At 67.6% G+C, this 16975-nt stretch overlaps 2 protein-coding genes across 2 annotated transcripts; both read left to right on the forward strand.

Moving 5' to 3' along the window:
- The first annotated feature begins 1453 nt into the window (after nt 1-1453).
- On the forward strand, nt 1454-14188 carry LOC127043749 (cholecystokinin receptor-like). Its single transcript, XM_050937867.1, has 5 exons — nt 1454-1598; nt 9912-10163; nt 10615-10864; nt 11933-12060; nt 13629-14188. The coding sequence occupies exons 1-5, from the start codon at nt 1454-1456 to the stop codon at nt 14147-14149; spliced, it is 1296 nt and encodes a 431-aa protein (XP_050793824.1). The 3' UTR covers nt 14150-14188.
- On the forward strand, nt 10082-14149 carry LOC127044855 (cholecystokinin receptor-like). Its single transcript, XM_050940090.1, has 4 exons — nt 10082-10163; nt 10615-10864; nt 11933-12060; nt 13629-14149. Exons 1-4 carry the CDS (start codon nt 10082-10084, stop codon nt 14147-14149), a joined length of 981 nt encoding a protein of 326 aa, XP_050796047.1.
- Nucleotides 14189-16975: the final 2787 nt, after the last annotated feature.

The raw sequence follows: 16975 nt of genomic DNA on the forward strand, positions 1-16975 counted from the left end.
GTTTCATGGCACCAAAATGTGACACTGGCTCTGAGCTGCATGTTTACGCAATGAGAGCTGGGATTTGGTAAACTGTTTGAACTGATACAGCTGAGCTCTGGGGCCTGGGGGAGACGCAGGGACCCTGTGTGGGACCCCAGATAGGACCCAGAACTGAAATTCACTAACCCTGGGGCAGCAGGGGAGCTGGTGCCCCAGCCTTGGGCTCCCCCCAGCCCTGCCGGTGCCCCTGACTCCCAACCCACAGCCCCCTGCCAACCCAGCCCTGGGCTCCCCCCAGCTCTGCAGGAGCCCCTCACTCCCGACCTGCAGCGCCCGGCTAGCCCAGCCCCGGGCTCCCCCCAGCTCTGCCAGTGCTCCTCACTCCCGACCCGCAGCGCCCGGCTAGCCCAGCCCCGGGCTCCCCACAGCTCTGCCAGTGCCCCTCACTCCCGACCCGCAGCGCCCGGCTAGCCCAGCCCTGGGCTCCCCCCAGCTCTGTCAGTGCCCCTCACTCCCGACCCGCAGCCCCCTGCTAGCCCAGCCCTGCCCCCAACCCAGCTCTGCCAGTGCCCCCCACTCCCAACCCGCAGCGCCCGGCTAGCCCAGCCCTGGGCTCCCCCCAGCTCTGCCAGTGCCCCTCACTCCCGACCCGCAGCGCCCGGCTAGCCCAGCCCTGGGCTCCCCACAGCTCTGCCAGTGCCCCTCACTCCCGACCCACAGCCCCTGCTAGCCCAGCCCCGGGCTCCCCCCAGCTCTGCCAGTGCCCCTCACTCCCGACCCGCAGCGCCCAGCTAGCCCAGCCCCAGGCTCCCCCCAGCTCTGCCAGTGCCCCCCACTCCCGACCCGCAGCGCCCGGCTAGCCCAGCCCTGGGCTCCCCCCAGCTCTGTCAGTGCCCCTCACTCCCGACCCGCAGCGCCCGGCTAGCCCAGCCCTGCCCCCAACCCAGCTCTGCCAGTGCCCCCCACTCCCAACCCGCAGCGCCCGGCTAGCCCAGCCCCAGGCTCCCCCCAGCTCTGCCAGTGCCCCCCACTCCCGACCCGCAGCGCCCGGCTAGCCCAGCCCCGGGCTCCCCCCAGCTCTGCCAGTGCCCCTCACTCCCGACCCACAGCGCCCGGCTAGCCCAGCCCTGGGCTCCCCCCAGCTCTGTCAGTGCCCCTCACTATCCACCCGCAGCGCCCGGCTAGCCCAGCCCTGCCCCCAACCCAGCTATGCCAGTGCCCCCCACTCCCGACCCGCAGCGCCCGGCTAGCCCAGCCCCAGGCTCCCCACAGCTCTGCCAGTGCCCCCCACTCCCGCCCCGCAGCCCCCCGCCCCTTCCCACCGTTCGCGCCGGGCCCGGCAGAGGGCGCCGTTCGCTTGCGGCTCCGCGGCGGGTGGCGGCTCCGGGCTCAGTCGGTCCCGGCGCTGGAGCCGAGCGGAGGCGGCGGCGAGTCCGCAGCGGGCGCGGGAGGGCGCCGCGAGGCCCCGGGGATGGGCGCGGCCGGAGCGCTGGACCCGCGGCGCCCGAACGAGACGCTGCAGCGGCTGCTGTGCGGGGGGGGGCCCGGCAACGCCTCGGGCTGGAACCGGAGCCTCTGCGACCTGCTGCGGAGCCCGCCCGGGCCCCCCCCTGCAGGTGAGACCGGCCCCCCCGCCTTCCCCAGGCCCCCCCCCGCACCGACTCCCCCGCCTTCCCCGGGCCCCACGCACCGAGCCCCCTCCCACAGGTGAGACCGGCCCCCACGCAGCGAGCCCCCCCGCCTTCCCCGGGCCCCACGCACCGAGCCCCCTCCCGCAGGTGAGACCGCCCCCCCCTGCTCCCTACCCCTTCCCAGGCCCTCCTGCACCGAGCCCCCCTCCAGGTGAGACTGGTCCTCTGGCCCTGTTCCCTCCCCAGGATCCCGGGCCCCCCGGCACCAGGCCCCCCTGCGCAGGTGAGACCGGCTCCCCCGCCCTGCGGGTGCTGCCCCATGTGTCCTATGCCCCGCACTGCCCCCGGCCCCGGGGTTCGGCCTTCGCTCACATGCGGCTGGGGCCGCTGCTGCCGCAGTGGGGATGAGTCCCAGGGGCTCCGTCCTGCGCCCCCCCCCCCCGCGCCTGGGTCAGGGATCCTCCACTTCTGGGAGTGGCCTGTGGGGCTGGGAATGGGGTGGGGGTCAGGGCGGCTCCAGTCACCCGTGGAGGAAGCACATGGGGCGGCAAAAATGGTGGGGAGGGGGGTTGTTCTGCAAGTGAGAGGCTGCTCCCCCCCCAGCCTGGCTGGTGCCCCTCACTCCTGACCTGCAGCCCCTGCCAGCCCAGTCCTGCCCCCCCGCCCTCAGCTCTGCCGCTGCCCCTCACTCTCGACCTGCAGCCCCTGACATCCTGGTCCTGCCTCCCCCCCCCTCAGCTCTGCCGCTGCCCCTCACTCCTGACCTGCAGCCCCTGCCAGCCCAGTCCTGCCCCCCCGCCCTCAGCCTGGCTGGTGCCCCTCACTCCTGACCCGCAGCACTTGCCAGCCCAGCCCTCCCCTGCTCTGCCAGTGCCCCTCACTCTCGACCTGCAGCCCCTGACGTCCTGGTCCTGCCTCCCCCCCCTCCAGCTCTGCCGCTGCCCCTCACTCCTGACCTGCAGCCCCTGCCAGCCCAGTCCTGCCCCCCCGCCCTCAGCCTGGCTGGTGCCCCTCACTCCTGACCCTCAGTCCCTCTCTGGAGAGGAGCTCCCTTGCCTGGGGCTGGGCCCTGGGTCGGTACCGGAGCCGCCATGAGCCACCACCCTCCCCGCTGGCCGGCTGCCCCCCCCCGGTGTTTGGCGCAGAGGGGCCCGGGGAGCCCAGGGGGGGTCGCTTGTTCACTGGGACCCTGAATCCATTGGCGTCCTGCGGTGCCGATGGGCAGGGGGCAGCACGGCCTGGCACCTCCCAGAGGAGGGAAACTCAGACCTGGCCCGAGCATCTTGGCGCTGCACCCACTATCAGTCCCTGCGAGGGCCCTCCCTCCCCCCCGGCTCCTGCTTTCCTGTGGGGCCGGCCCCACGGCCTGTCAAACGGAGCCTCTGGGCTCCAGCCGCCTGTGTCCCCTGCCCGGACCCCAGCGGCCTGTTCCCGCCACTCGCTTGGCAGCTGGCACCAGCTTGGGCGACCTTGGCCTGCCTGGCTCAAAGCCCCCGGCCCCAGCACGGCAAACCGCCAGCACCGGGCCCGCATCCGGCCCAGGCTCCCTCCCAGGCCCCTGTCGCCCCAGGCGTGAGCCCAGTCTGTTCTCGGTGCCTCCCCGAGCCATCCTGGGCCCCTCCTTGAGCCCCCCATGCCCCTCCCTGGGCCCCTTCCCAAGCCCCCTACCCACTCTGGGCAGCTGGTGCCGCTGTGGGGTTCGGCGGGGGAGGGGCGTGCCGGCTGTGGGGGGAGGTAGCGCTGTTACCCCGGGGGCTGGGGCAACGCCGCTCGGGCTGGGGGAGCTGCATCCCCCCTGGCGGCACCCGAACACTCCTGCCCGCCCCATGCAGCGCCCCCTGGTCCCAGCCGGCCGAGGGTGTCACGGTGTCACCCCGCCGCTCGCCTGCGTCTGGTTCCATCTCGGCACCTGCCAGCAAGTGCCCCCCCGACCCAGTCTGCTCCAAGGGAGAGGAGGCTCCCCAAAGTCCTGCCTGGCTTGGTGGGGAGCAGCGCCCAGGGACTGCGTGACAGAGGGGACCCAGCATGGCGCCTGGGTGGGGAAATGGGGAGGGACCCTGTGCCGCGCCTGGGGGGGAAATGGGGAGGGACCTGGTGCCGCGCCTGGGGGGGGAAATGGGGAGGGACCCTGTGCCGCGCCTGGGGGGGAAATGGGGAGGGACCCTGTGCCGCGCCTGGGGGGGAAATGGGGAGGGACCTGGTGCCGCGCCTGGGGGGGGAAATGGGGAGGGACCCGGTGCCGCGCCTGGGGGGGCATGGGGAGGGACCTGGTGCCGCGACTGGGGGGGGAAATGGGGAGGGACCCGGTGCCGCGCCTGGGGGGGCATGGGGAGGGACCTGGTGCCGCGACTGGGGGGGGCACGGGGAGGGACCCGGCGGGGGGGCTGGGGTGCAGGGGGAGGGACCCAGCACAGCACTCGGGAGGGCAGGGGGAGGGACCCAGTGCTGGGGCAGGAGGGGGCAGGGGGAAGGATTTGGTGGGGGGGGCAGGGGGAGAGACCGAGTGCAGAGCCGGGGGGGCAGGGGGAGAGACCCAGCGCTAGGGCTAGGGGGGGTAGAGGGAGGGACTCAGCGTGGGGGCGGGAGTGCAGGGGGAGGGATCCTGCGGGGGGGCAGGGGGAGGGACTGAGCACAGGGCTGGGGGGGGCAGGAGGAGGGATCCAGTGCAGCTCCCGAGGGGCAGGGGGATGGACCCAGCGGTGGGGCTGGGGTGCAGGGGGAGGGACCCAGCGCTGGGGCCGGGGGGGCAGGGGGAGGGATCTGGCAGGGGGTGCAGGGGGAGGGACTGAGCACAGGGCTGGGTGGGGCAGGGGGAGGGACCCAGCGCGGCTCCCGGAGGGGCAGGGGGAGGGACCCAGCGCGGCTCCCGGGGGGGGGCAGGGGCAGGGACCCAGAGGGGGGGCTGGGGTGCAGGGGGAGGGACCCAGCACGGCTCCCGGGGGGGGCAGGGGGAGGGACCCAGCTGGGGTGCAGGGGGAGGGACCCAGCACGGCTCCCGGGGGGGCAGGGGGAGGGACCCAGCGCTGGGGCCGGGGGGGCAGGGGGAGGGATCTGGCAGGGGGTGCAGGGGGAGGGACTGAGCACAGGGCTGGGTGGGGCAGGGGGAGGGATCCAGCGCGGCTCCCGGGGGGACAGGGGGAGGGACCCAGCGCGGCTCCCGGGGGGGCAGGGGGAGGGACCCAGCGCGGCTCCCGGGGGGGGCAGGGGCAGGGACCCAGGGGGGGGCTGGGGTGCAGGGGGAGGGACCCAGCACGGCTCCCGGGGGGGCAGGGGGAGGGACCCAGCTGGGGGGCAGGGGGAGGGACCCAGCACGGCTCCCGGGGGGCAGGGGGAGGGACCCAGCGCGGGGCCGCAAGCTCTCGCTGCCCAGGGTGTCGGTTGTGTCACACTGGTCCCCACGGGGTGTCGTTCCCAGCCGTCAGCCCTGTGGCTGCCCCGGTGCCAGGGGAGCCTGTGCCCAGTGGGGAGGGTGACCAGCAGGCGCAGGGTGGGGGAGCCATCCTGAGGAAGAGTCAGTGGAGGCCCCTCAGGCATTGTCATGGGCATCCTGACCCCTGGCATTCCCCTGCCCAAGCCAGGGAGCACCCGGGTGTCACGGAGTCACCGGGCGATGCTCTGGAACTGCTCCCCCAAAGCCAGGCAGGACTCTGGGGAGCCTCCTCTCCCTCGGAGCAGACTGTCTGCAGGGCAAGAAGCTCCCACGGCTTCACCTCCTGGGTCTCTCCTTGGAGCATTCAGCATCCTCTGCCCCTCCGTGCGCTTCCCACAGCGAGTCCACCCCAGCGGGGTCCTGGGGAAGCCACCGGGTCCTGCCCCCCCACTTTGCAGTCAGACGTGAGTCTCAGCCAGCCAGTAACACAGAGGTTTATTCGATGACAGGAACAGGGTCTAAAACAGAGCTTGTAGGTACAGAGAACGGGACCCCTCGGCCGGGTCCATTCTGGGGCCCAGCGAGCCAGACAACCCCGTCTGCCCTCACTTCCATCCCCAGCCAGCTCCGAACTGAAACCCCCCTCCAGCCCCTCCTGTCTGGCCTTAGTCTCTTTCCTGGGCCAGGAGGTCACCTGATCTCTTTATTCACCTTTAGCATCCCCTTGCCAGGGGGGAAGGGCCCCGGCCATTTGTTGCCAGGATCCAGGGTGTCAGCCATTTATGCACACTGGAGACTTAAGAACTGCGTAGGGGAAACTGAGGCACCCACACAATATTGAGAGGAAACATTAAGAACAGTCCCACTTCGTCACACCGGGCGTCCTGGCCCCCGCCGTTCCCCTGCCTGAGCTGGGCAGTGTCATGGAGTATGGGGGAGTCAGGGCCCTGCACCCCCAGCTTCCTGCAGTTCACCGGGACTCTCAGTCACCAGTAAAGCAGAAGGTTTATTAGCCGACAGGATCACAGTCCCAGACAGGTCTTGCCGGTACAGACAACAGGACCCCCCGCCGTTAGGTCCTTTTTGGGGTTCCAGGGGCACCACAGCCCCTTTGGGGGGTCAGAGCCCTGTCTGCGCCTCCCTCCATTCCCCATCCACCTCCCAAGAACTCCTTCTCTCCCCCCAGCGTCTCCTCCCCCAGCCTTTGTCACCTGGCGTCCAACCCCTTCCTGGGTTCTCCCGTTACCTGCTCAGGTCTCCTCCCTCCAGCCAGTCTCCCATCCCCCCATGCAGATCATCCTCCCAGGCCAACCCCCCCCCAGCATTCACAGGCCACAGTCAGAACAGTCCCAGTTCGTCACGTCTCTCCCCCCTTCGAGACCGAACAGAGCGGGGTCACTTCAGCCAGTGACCTGGGGAAGTTCGAACCTACCCACATTCCCAGGGACGCCCCAACATCCCTCCCATTCCTGGGTGGGAGTTACCCCAGGCCCTTCCAGTTTCACACCCCCCTTTAGGTCGGGGGGAGCTCGGTGGCACTCGTAGTTTGCATGTGGGAAGGTTTATGGGGCCCGTGCCCTTTCCCCACCCCAGTACCCCTGGGGTTCAAGCTGGGCTGGGGTCTTCTCCCCGTGTTCCAGTCTGGGGGGCTGTGATTCGGGCTCTTTTGGTTCAGAGCCCCCATTTTGACCTTAGCCCCCCTCTGGAAAGGCCCCCATGTGTTGGCAAGGCTCCTAAAGCCGCTTTCCCCTTGTCCCGGGCCTTCCTCACCCTCTGGCAGGGGTCACAGGATTGGCAGTACTGTCGGACCTGGGTAAAGACCCCAGGCCAGTAAAAGTTCTGTAGCAGCCTCTGCCTGGTGCGCCGGATTCCCTGGTGCCTTGCGAGAGGGATGTCATGGGCCAGGTACAGTAGCTTGTGGCGAAACTTCTGGGGAACCACCAGCTGCCTCCTGATCCCCCATGACTCTACTTCCCCTGGGGGAGCCCATTCTCGGTACAGGAACCCCTTCTCCCACAGGAACCTCTCCTTGCAACCTCTCCTCATGGTCTGTACCGCACTAAGGTCAGCCCGGTCCCTGTGCTTCCGCAAGGAGGGATCTTTCTGCACCTCGGCCTGGAACTCAGCAGCTGGGACAGGGTTGGGCACCTGCTCTCTCTCGTCGGCTGGGTCTGAAGCTGCAGCCTCCCTGAGCCATTTCCCTGGGCGTTCCCTCCCCCCTGGGTTAGGGTCCTGCACCTCGAGCAAGGTACCTTCCCCGTTGTCAGGGCGCAGTGCCACTCGCCGGCTCTGACTGCGGGTCATGGCCAGGGCACCCCAGGCGTTGCTTGGCCAGTCCTCCAGGTCCCCCACCATCAACACCTCAGTGGGCAAATGCAGGTGCACCCCCATCTCCTTGGGGCTCTTCTTCGCTCCCCACTTCAGGTGTACCCTCTCCACGGGCACCTTGATGGGTGTGGGCAGGACCCCATTCAGGGTCAGGTAGGTGTTGGGCATCACCTGATCTGAGGCCACCACCTCGGGCCGGGCCAGCGTCACCTCTGTGCCTGTGTCCCAGTACCCAGTGACCTCCCTCCCATCTACCTCCAGGGGAACAAGGCACTCTCTCCGGAGGGGCAGCCCCCGCACCCACCCTGTAAACCAAAACCCAGAGCCTGGAGCATTCAGCCCTCCAGAAAAGCGGGCCTGGGGCCCTCCTCAGCAGGTGGTACGCTGCCAGCCCCCTTGCCTGGGAACGCTGCCCCTCATCCAGCTGGGTCTTTACCCAGTCAACCCTCTGTGGGTTGGGTCTGCTCAGTCTGTCCCTGAGCCTGAGGCACTGGGCCCATATGTGGCCTCTTTGGTCACAGTGATAGCAGCCCATGTCCCATGGGTCCCCTCGAGCAGGGTTCTTCATGCTTCCCCTTTGGGAGGTCCCCAGGTCACTCTTTCTGCGTCGTGGTGGCCCTGCTCCTTTGGGATTCCTCCCTGTCATCCGCTGTCTGACTGTCCACAAATTGGTCGGCCAGCTGGCCTGCGTGCTGCGTGTTCTCTCTCTTCTGGTCCATCAACCACAGCCTCAGGTTGGGTGGGCACTGCACATACAGGTGCTCCAGTATGAATAGGTCAAGCAGGTCCTCTTTAGTTTGGGCCCCAGCTGTCCACTTGCGGGCGTACCCCTGCGCCCGGTTGGTCAGTTGTACGTATGTGACCTCACGGGTTTTACGCTGGCTCTGGAACCTCTCCCAGTACATCTCAGGAGTCAGCCCAAACTCGCGGAGCAGGGCCTGTTTGAACAGTTCGTAGTCCCCTGCCTCCGCCCCTTTCAGTCGGCTGTACACCTCCACGGCTGTGGAGTCCAGTAAGGGGGTGAGAACTGCGATCCTGTCTGCAGGGTCAACCCTGTGCAGCTCGCAGGCCTTCTCAAAGGCCGTCAGCAAGGTGTCTATGTCCTCCCCCTCCTTACGCCGGGCCAGGAAGCCCTTATCAAAGCTCTTTGTAGGCCTGGGTCCCCCCTCACTCGCTGCAGCCGGGGCCTCACTGCTCCTCAGCCGGGCCAGGGCCAGCTCCAGCTCATGCTTATGCTGGTTCTCCTCATGCGGACGCTGTTTTTCTCGTTCTTCCCGCTCCTGCTTCAGTTCTTGCCTCCTTAACTCGAGCTCTTCCCATCTCAGCTCCCTGTCATATTCCAGCCGCATCCATTCCAGGGACGGGGATCTCCGCCGGGACGATCCTCTGCTGGCCACCGGTGCCCTCGGTATTCGCTGGGCTTCCCGCAGCCACTCCCCTAGGTATAGGTGGGCAGGGTCTGGGGTGTCCTCGGCAGCAGTCTGGCACCTCCCAGCCATGTCAGGCCCCGGGGCCCATGCTGCATCCACCAGGCAGCTTCCCTCAGGGACAGGGCTCGGTTCACCCAAGCGATCGTTCTCCTCCAGCTGGGCAATTAGCTGGTCTTTGGTGGACCTCGCAATGCGCAGCCCCCTCTGCCTGCACAGCTCCACCAGGTCACGTTTAGCATACATCTGCCTGCTGGCCACTCGCCGGCCTGTGCTCTCAGCTTTCCACCGTTACAGGGAGACCCCTCGTGCACCAGCCTTTCTTCAGGTCACCCCTCTCTGCCAGGGTCCCCCGGGCCCGCTCACTGTGATCCCCGGGGGACCCTGTCACTGCAACAGTCCTTCTAGCCGGTCACACGCTCCCAGGGGTTAATCGTCCCCTGACCCCGTCTCTCTGACTCTTCAGCACGCCTGGTCCCTGCTCCCCAGTCACTTACTGCAGGAAGCGCCGTCCCCAGGGTGCGGTAGATCCCACCTCTGCCACCAGTTGTCATGGAGTGGGGGAGTCAGAGCCCTGTACCCCCAAATTCCTGCAGTTCACCGGGACTCTCAGCCAGCCAGTAAAGCAGAAGGTTTATTTAGACAACAGGAACACAGTCCAAGACAGGTCTTGCCGGTACAGACAACAGGACCCGCCCTCCCCCCGTTAGGTCCTTTTTGGGGTTCCAGAGGCACCACAGCCCCTTTGGGGGGTCAGAGCCCCATCTGCGCCTCCCTCCATTCCCGAGCCACCTCCCAAAAACTCCCTCTCTCCCCCCAGCGTCTCCTCCCCCAGCCTTTGTCCAGCTTCCTGGGCAGAGGTGTCACCTGGCCTCCAACCCCTTCCTGGGTTCTCCCGTTACCTGCTCAGGTCTCCTCCCTCCAGCCAGTCTCCCATCCCCCCATGCAGATCATCCTCCCAGGCCAACCCCCCCCCCCCCCCCAGCATTCACAGGCCACAGTCAGAACAGTCCCAGTTCGTCACAGGGAGGGCCCAGGCGTCCCGGCCCCCGGCGTTCCCCCGCCTGAGCCGGGGTAGGTGTGGGCGTCGCGGCCCCTGGCGTTCCCCCACCCGAGCCGGGGTAGGTCCGGGCGTCCCGGCCCCCGGCATTCCCCTGCTCTCCGTCTCTGCAGACCTGGAGTTCACGGTGCGGGTCCTGCTCTATGCGCTGATCTTCCTGCTCAGCGTCTTCGGGAACTCGCTGATCATCTTGGTGCTGGTGCTGAATCGCCGCCTGCGCACGGTTACCAACTGCTTCCTGCTCTCGCTGGCGCTGAGCGACCTGCTGCTGGCGCTGTGCTGCATGCCCTTCACCCTCGTGCCCAGCCTCATGGGCACCTTCGTCTTCGGCCCCACTGTCTGCAAGCTCGTGGCCTATCTCATGAGTGAGTGCAGGCAGGGCTGGGAGCTTGCAACCTGGCAGGTCCAGGGGTGAAGCTGGAGATCTGGGGGTGCCATGGATCTGTGAGGGGCTGGGCAGGGCTGGGGACCTGGGGGGGCAGGGATCTGGGTGCTAGGGGCTGGACGGAGATGGGGGCTGGGCAGGGCTGGGGACCTGGGGGGCCAGGGATCTGGGGGCTCGGCAGGGTCCTGGGGGCCAGGGGCTGGGTGCAGCCTGGAATCTCTAGGCACCAGAGTCATGCCCGGGGGGGGTGGCCAGGGAGCTCCTGAGCAGAGCTGCCAGCCCCTCCTGGCACTGGGGAGGGGGGGTCAGGCCATGCTCGATCTCCCTGCCTCTGGGAGTGGCACTGGGTGCTGGGTTTATCTGCACCCTGTGCTGAGCAGTGCCAGGCACGGGCCGGGGAGGGGTGCTCATGCGGTGTGTGCCCCCCCCAGGCATCTCCGTCAGCGTCTCCACCTTCAGCCTGGTGGCGATCGCCATCGAGCGGTACAGCGCCATCTGCAACCCGCTGCAGTCCCGCGTGTGGCAGACCCGCTCCCACGCCTACCGGGTCATCGCCAGCACCTGGCTGCTGTCCCTGCTGCTTATGCTGCCCTACGCCATCTTCAGCACCACCGTGCCCACCCGGCCTGGCCTCACCCAGTGCCAGCACCGCTGGCCGAGCCAGCCCTTCAAACAGGCCTGGTGAGTCGTGCCCCCCAGTGCCCACCCGGCCCGGCCTCACCCAGTGCCAGCACCGCTGGCCAAGCCAGCCCTTCAAACAGACCTGGTGCTCTCCAGGACCCCCCTGCACCCCTTATGACGCAGTAGGGGTTGTGCATGGGGGAATGGAGAGCAGGGGAGGACTTTAGGTGAGGGACAGGACCTGAGCCTGTAACCTGAGCCAGGCAGGGGGGAGAGGGGTCAGCACCTCTGCCTGGGAAGCTGGACAAAGGAAGGGAGCCTGCTGGAGAAGGTTGGGTCAGTTTCAGTTTTGGGCTGGGTGGTTGGAATTCAGGGAATCCTAAACTGGGATCTAAGCTCCCTGCCCCCCAGAAGGACTCGATGGAGGGGTCCTGGCTGTGCCTCCAAGCTCTGCTGTAACCTGCATTCCTGTTGTCCAATAAACCTTCTGTGTTACTGGCTGGCGGAGAGTCACTGTGGGTCCCAGGAAGAGGGGTACAGGGCCTGACTCCTCCACACTCTGTGACAACGGGGGGTTCAGGGAGCTTAGACCCCAGTTTGGGATTCCCTGTGCTGCACCCCCCAGCCCCAAACAGAAACTGACCCAACACTCTCCAGCAGGCTCCCTTCCTTTGTCCAGCTTCCCGGCAAAGGTGTTGACTCCCCCTACCCACCTGCCTGGCTCAGGTACCATTCCTCCCCTGAAGTCATCCCCCACTCTCCCTTCCCCCGCACAGACAGTCCCTACTGCATCACACCCCCCATGCCCCCCCCAGCGCCCGCCCGGCCTCGCCCAGTGCCAGCACCGCTGGCCCAGCCAGCCCTTCAAACTGGCCTGCTAAGTCGCCCGCACTGAGTCATGGCCCCCCCCGCCCAGCCCCCAGCGCCTGCCTCCCCCCGCACTGGGCTCTGGCCCAGCGGACGCGCTGCCTGGGGTGGTGCCGGGAGCCAAGCCCCCGTTGGGATGGGGCAGCTGGCGTGGGTGGCCTGGCCCGGCTGACTGGGGGGTGTCCAGGCCCCGGGAGTGGGGGGCTCAAGCTGGCAGCCGGGCTGAGGAGCTCCCATGAGACAGGCTGTCCCCCACCCCAGGTACATCCTGCTGCTTCTCATCCTCTTCTTCATCCCCGGCATGGTGATGGCCGTGGCCTATGGACTCATCTCCCGTGAGCTCTACCGTGGCATCCGCTTCGAGATGGACGTCAAGAGAGAAGCCGCCGGTGAGTGAGAGGCTGAGACACCCCCCTTCCAGGGTCCCCCTGTCCCTACACCCAACCCCCAGGATCCACCCATCTACGCCGGTGTCGCCCTTCCACACACCCTGTTACGGTGTCCCCGGGCAATGCTTTTGAACTGCTCCCCACAAAGCCAGGCAGGACTTTGGGGAGCCTCCTCTCCCTTGGAGCAGACTGTGTCCAGGGCAAGAAGCTCACACGGCTTCACCTCCTGGGTCTCTCCTTGGAGCATTCAGCATCCTCTGCCCCTCCGTGCGCTTCCCACAGCGAGTCCGCCCAGGCGGGGTCCTGGGGAAGCCACCGGGTCCTGCCCCCCCACTTTGCAGTCAGACGTGACTCTCAGCCAGCCAGTAACACAGAAGGTTTACTAGCTGACAGGAACACGGCGTAGGGCAGAGCTTGTTAGCACAGAAATCAGTGACTTTCAGCCAAGTCCATCTTGGGGAGTCCTGGGCCTGACACCCTGAACTCCCCCTCTTCCGGTCCCCCCGCAGGCTGCCAGCCTCCAGCCACCCCATCTCCGACACCCCCTGTTGCTCTTCCTCCTTCTCTGTGTCTCCAGCTGGTCGCACCCCCCGCTGGGTCTCAGGTTAGGCAGCTGCAAACAGCTGAGCAGCCTCACCTGCCCCAGGGCCTCAGCAAAATCACACCCCCAATTCCCACCTCTGACGTATTGGTGCAGCACACAGGGAAACTGAGGCACAGCCAGTATTAGTATAGGACATGTGATGAAGTTCCTCCTCTACTTTAGTGGGTCCTGCACTTATTTGGCAGATTTGCTCACCTCAGTGATCTTCCCCCCAGTCTGGATCAACTCCTCCTGCGTCTGATCAGGAGTTGAGAGGTTTGGGGGGAACCCGGGCCTGCCCTGTACTCCAGGTTCCAGCCCAGGGCCCTGTGGATTGCAGCTGTTTATAGTGCCTCTTGTAACAACTGCATGACAGCTACAACCCCCTGGGCTACTTCCTCATGGCCTCCTCCGAACACCTTCTTTATCCTCACCACAGGAACTTCCTCCTGGTGTCTGATAATGCTTGTACTCCTCAATCCTCCAGCAGCACACCTTCTTACTCTCAGCTCCTTGTGCCTCTTGCTCCCAGCTCCTCACACGCACTTCCTCTCCTCTGATTGGAGTGAGCTCCTTTTAAAACCCAGGTGCCCTGATTAACCTGCCTTGATTGGCTGCAGGTGTTCTAATCGGCCTGTCTGCCTTAATTGGTTCTAGCAGGTTCCTGATTACTCTAGTGCAGCCCCTGCTCTGGTCACTCAGGGAACAGAAAACTGCTCCTCCAGTGACCAGGATATTTGCCGTCTGCCAGACTCCTGTCCCCCACTGGCCTGGGTCTGTCACAGACACTAAGACTCACATGTAACATAACAAGATAAATAAAACCCCACTTTGTCTCACCGTCCACCCCCAGGGTCCTTCATTCACACCCGCCAACCCCCCCATCCACTTCCCAGGCCCCCACTATCACCACTTGGACTCCTCTCAGGCCTGTCCGCAGACACGGGTGGGAATGGGCCGACCCCTGGCTCTGTTCTCTCCCCAGGTCTCCAGCACGGCAGCACGGAGCCCCTGGCACCAGGGGTGGAGGACGACGGCTGCTACGTGCAGCTGGCCAGGCCTGGGGGGGCGCTGGAGCTGAGCTTGCTGGGCCGGGTGGGCACGGGGCAGCAGGACCGCGCCCGCGTTAACAGCTCGCAGGCCATGCTGCTGGCCAAGAAGCGGGTGATCCGCATGCTGATCGTCATCGTGGTGATGTTCTTTCTCTGCTGGCTGCCCATCTTCTCCGCCAACACCTGGCGTGCCTTTGCCGCGGCCTCGGCCCAGCGGGCGCTCTCGGGCGCCCCCATCTCCTTCATCCACCTGCTGTCCTACACCTCGGCCTGCACCAACCCGCTCATCTACTGCTTCATGAACCGGCGCTTCCGCTCCGCCTTCGCCGCCACCTTCGTCCGCTGCCGCCCCCGGCGCCCCCGCCTGCCCCCGCCCGACGACGACATGCCTGCCACTGGCGCCTCCCTCTCCAAGATCAGCTACACCACCGTCAGCAGCCTGGGGCCCACCTAGCACCCCCCCGTCAGCAGCCTGGCGCCCCCCTAGTGCCCCCCCGTCAGCAGCCTGGGGCCCACCTAGCACCCCCCCCATCAGCAGCCAGGGGTCCCCCTGGCGCCCTCCCATCAGCAGCCTTGCCCCCCCAGAATCCCCCCGTCAGCAGCCAGGGGTCCCCCTAGTGCCCCCCCGTCAGCAGCCTGGGGCCTACCTAGCACCCCCCCCATCAGCAGCCAGGGGTCCCCCTGGCGCCCTCCCATCAGCAGCCTTGCCCCCCCAGAATCCCCCCATCAGCAGTCAGGTGTCCCCCCATCATGAGCCTGGGGCCCCCCTAGCGCCCCCTTGTAAGCAGCCAGGGGACCCCCCGGGACTCCCCTTGTCATCAGCCGGGGCCCCCCTAGCGCCACCCTGTCAGCAGCCTAGTGCTCCCCGTCAGCAGCCTGGCACCCCCCTAGTGCCCCCCCCATCAGCAGTCAGGGGCCCCCTGGATGCCCCCCTGTCAGCAGCCTTGCCCTCCATGGTGCCACCCCGTCGGCAGCCTGGCGCCCCCCTAGCATCCCCCCATCAGCAGCCAGGGGTCCCCCTGGCGCCCACCCGTCAGCAGCCTTGCCCCCCCATCATGAGCCTGGGGCCCCCCTAGTGCTCCCTTGTAAGCAGCCAGTGGATCCCCCCGGGACTCCCCATGTCATCAGCCAGGGCCCGCCTAGCGCCACCCTGTCAGCAGCCTAGTGCCCCCCCGTCAGCAGCCTTGCCCCCCCTGGTGCCCCCCATCAGCAGCCTGGGGCTCCCCTAGCACCCCCCGTCAGCAGCCTGGCGCCCCCCTGGTGCCCCTCCATCAGCAGCCTGGGGCCACTTTGAGTCCCCTCTGCCCAACCATCAGCCCCTGTCCCCCCAGGGCTGCATTGCCCCATGGACTCCTAAAGGCCGGGGCCTGGGCTCCCTGGTGCTGGAAGTGGGGCCCAGGGGCTGGGAAATGGGGGGTGCTCTGCCATGGCTGAGGACTGGGCTGGGCTCGGGCGCCATCCCTCCCGGTTTGGCTGGAAGTCTCCGGGAATGAGGCTCCATCTCCCCGTGCCGTGCCCAGGGCAGGGTCTCGGGGGGTGATGCGGGAGCTGTGCCCAGGCGGGGTCTCGGGAGCTGTGCCCAGGGCGGGATCTCAGGGGGTGACGGGGGAGCCATGCCTGGGATGGGGTCTCTGGAGGGTGAAGGGGGAGCCGTGCCCAGGGCAGGGTCTCGGGGTAATGGGGGAGCTATGCCCGGGACAGGGTCTCTGGGTAATGGGGGAGCCATGCCTGGGACAGGGTCTCGGGGGGTAACGGGGGAGCCATGCCCGGGGCGGGGTCTCGGGTAACAGGGGAGCCGTGCATGGGGCGGGATCTCAGGGGGTGACAGGGGAGCTGTGCCTGGGGCGGGGTCTTGGGTTAACGGGGGAGCCTGTTGCTGATCAGGGGGGCAGAGACTGCCGACCAGCCAGGCTGGATATTCCCTGCTGGAGTCAGTGGGGGACAGTGCAGGTCAGGCTCCTGGACCCCCAGTGTCCCTGTGCCCAGCTGCTGGCAGCACCTGGCATTGGCCACCTGGGCTCAGAGCTGGTGCCCCCCTTTCCCCTCCCCCACCCAGTGCCCCAATGGCTGCATCGGTGACCCGGTCCAGCCAGTGCCCCCCACATTCTCCAGGGTCATGTCAGCAGAGCCCAGCCCGTGCCCCCCACATTTCTGTGCTGCTGCTAGGCCCCACATGGGGCCCATGGATAATAAACACCTTGAAACGGCTCCGGTTCTGCTTCCTCCTGCGGAACCCCTGGAACCCTGCAGTGACCCCCAACCCCACACAGCCTGGTCCCCCAGGGACCCCCCAACCCACTCCACAGCCTGGAGCTACCCCCCACATGGCACAGTCTGGTCGGAGGGGGGGCTTGTGCCCGGCTGGGGCTGTGCAGCCCCCACCATGGGCCAAGCCTGGCAGAGGGTCCTGCCTGAGGCCAGCATCTTCCAGAGGGGCCAGGCCCCACAACCCCAGCAGGTCCCCCTGGGGCCCCACCCCCACAGCCTGTTCCCCTGGGTCTGGATTGTGGCCAGTGCTCCCCAGGGGGGATGGGTCCCACTCCCTGCCCCCCAGTCTGTCCCCCGGGTCTGGACCGTGGCCAGTGCCTCCCAGGGGGACGGGCTTCAGGGCCCCACTCCCTGCCCCCCCCAGCCTGTTCCCCTGGGTCTGGATTGTGGCCAGCGCCTCCCAGGGGGACGGGCTTCAGGGCCCCACTCCCTGCCCCCCACCAGCCTGTTCCCCTGGGTCTGGATTGTGGCTGGTGCCCCCCGGGGGGATGAGCCACACTCCCTGTCCCCTCAGTCTGTCCCCCGGGTCTGAACTGTGGCCAGCACCTCCAGGGGGGACGGGCTCCAGGGCCCCACTCCCCGCCCCCCAGCCTGTCCCCCTGGGTCTGGATTGTGGCTGGTGCCCCCCGGGGGGATGAGCCACACTCCCTGTCCCCTCAGTCTGTCCCCCGGGTCTGAACTGTGGCCAGCACCTCCAGGGGGGACGGGCTCCAGGGCCCCACTCCCCGCCCCCCAGCCTGTCCCCCTGGGTCTGGATTGTGGCCAGTGCCCCCCGGGGGGGCCAGGCCCTGTGGTTATTTGTTGGCTCATGGGGTGATGCTGAGGGGCTGGTCCATGCTGCCCACTGACGTGGGTATGTGGGGGGGCGCTGCCGTGCCCTCACCCCCAGCTGAATGACCCTGGGCGGGGGGCCGGGATGGGGCCTTGCCCAGCCAGGGTCCATTCATAGCAGGGCCCCTGGATAACCAGTCCCACCCCAGGGTCGCTGCACATCACGCCCCACCCTCCCCCG

The sequence above is a fragment of the Gopherus flavomarginatus genome, chromosome 1 (assembly GCF_025201925.1).
Source record: "Gopherus flavomarginatus isolate rGopFla2 chromosome 1, rGopFla2.mat.asm, whole genome shotgun sequence".
In the NCBI taxonomy this organism is placed as follows: Eukaryota; Metazoa; Chordata; order Testudines; family Testudinidae; genus Gopherus; species Gopherus flavomarginatus.

What these genes read in the sequence shown, in the direction of transcription:
- LOC127044855 (XM_050940090.1), top strand. Translation starts at nt 10,082, where the DNA reads ATGCCCTTCACCCTCGTGCCCAGCCTCATGGGCACCTTCGTCTTCGGC. An exon ending in GCTCGTGGCCTATCTCATGA is followed by an intron (nt 10,164 to 10,614) that starts GTGAGTGCAGGC and finishes TGCCCCCCCCAG; the next exon opens with GCATCTCCGTCAGCGTCTCC. An exon ending in CAGCCCTTCAAACAGGCCTG is followed by an intron (nt 10,865 to 11,932) that starts GTGAGTCGTGCC and finishes CCCCCACCCCAG; the next exon opens with GTACATCCTGCTGCTTCTCA.
- LOC127043749 (XM_050937867.1), top strand. Translation starts at nt 1,454, where the DNA reads ATGGGCGCGGCCGGAGCGCTGGACCCGCGGCGCCCGAACGAGACGCTG. An exon ending in CAGCCCTTCAAACAGGCCTG is followed by an intron (nt 10,865 to 11,932) that starts GTGAGTCGTGCC and finishes CCCCCACCCCAG; the next exon opens with GTACATCCTGCTGCTTCTCA. An exon ending in CGTCAAGAGAGAAGCCGCCG is followed by an intron (nt 12,061 to 13,628) that starts GTGAGTGAGAGG and finishes TTCTCTCCCCAG; the next exon opens with GTCTCCAGCACGGCAGCACG.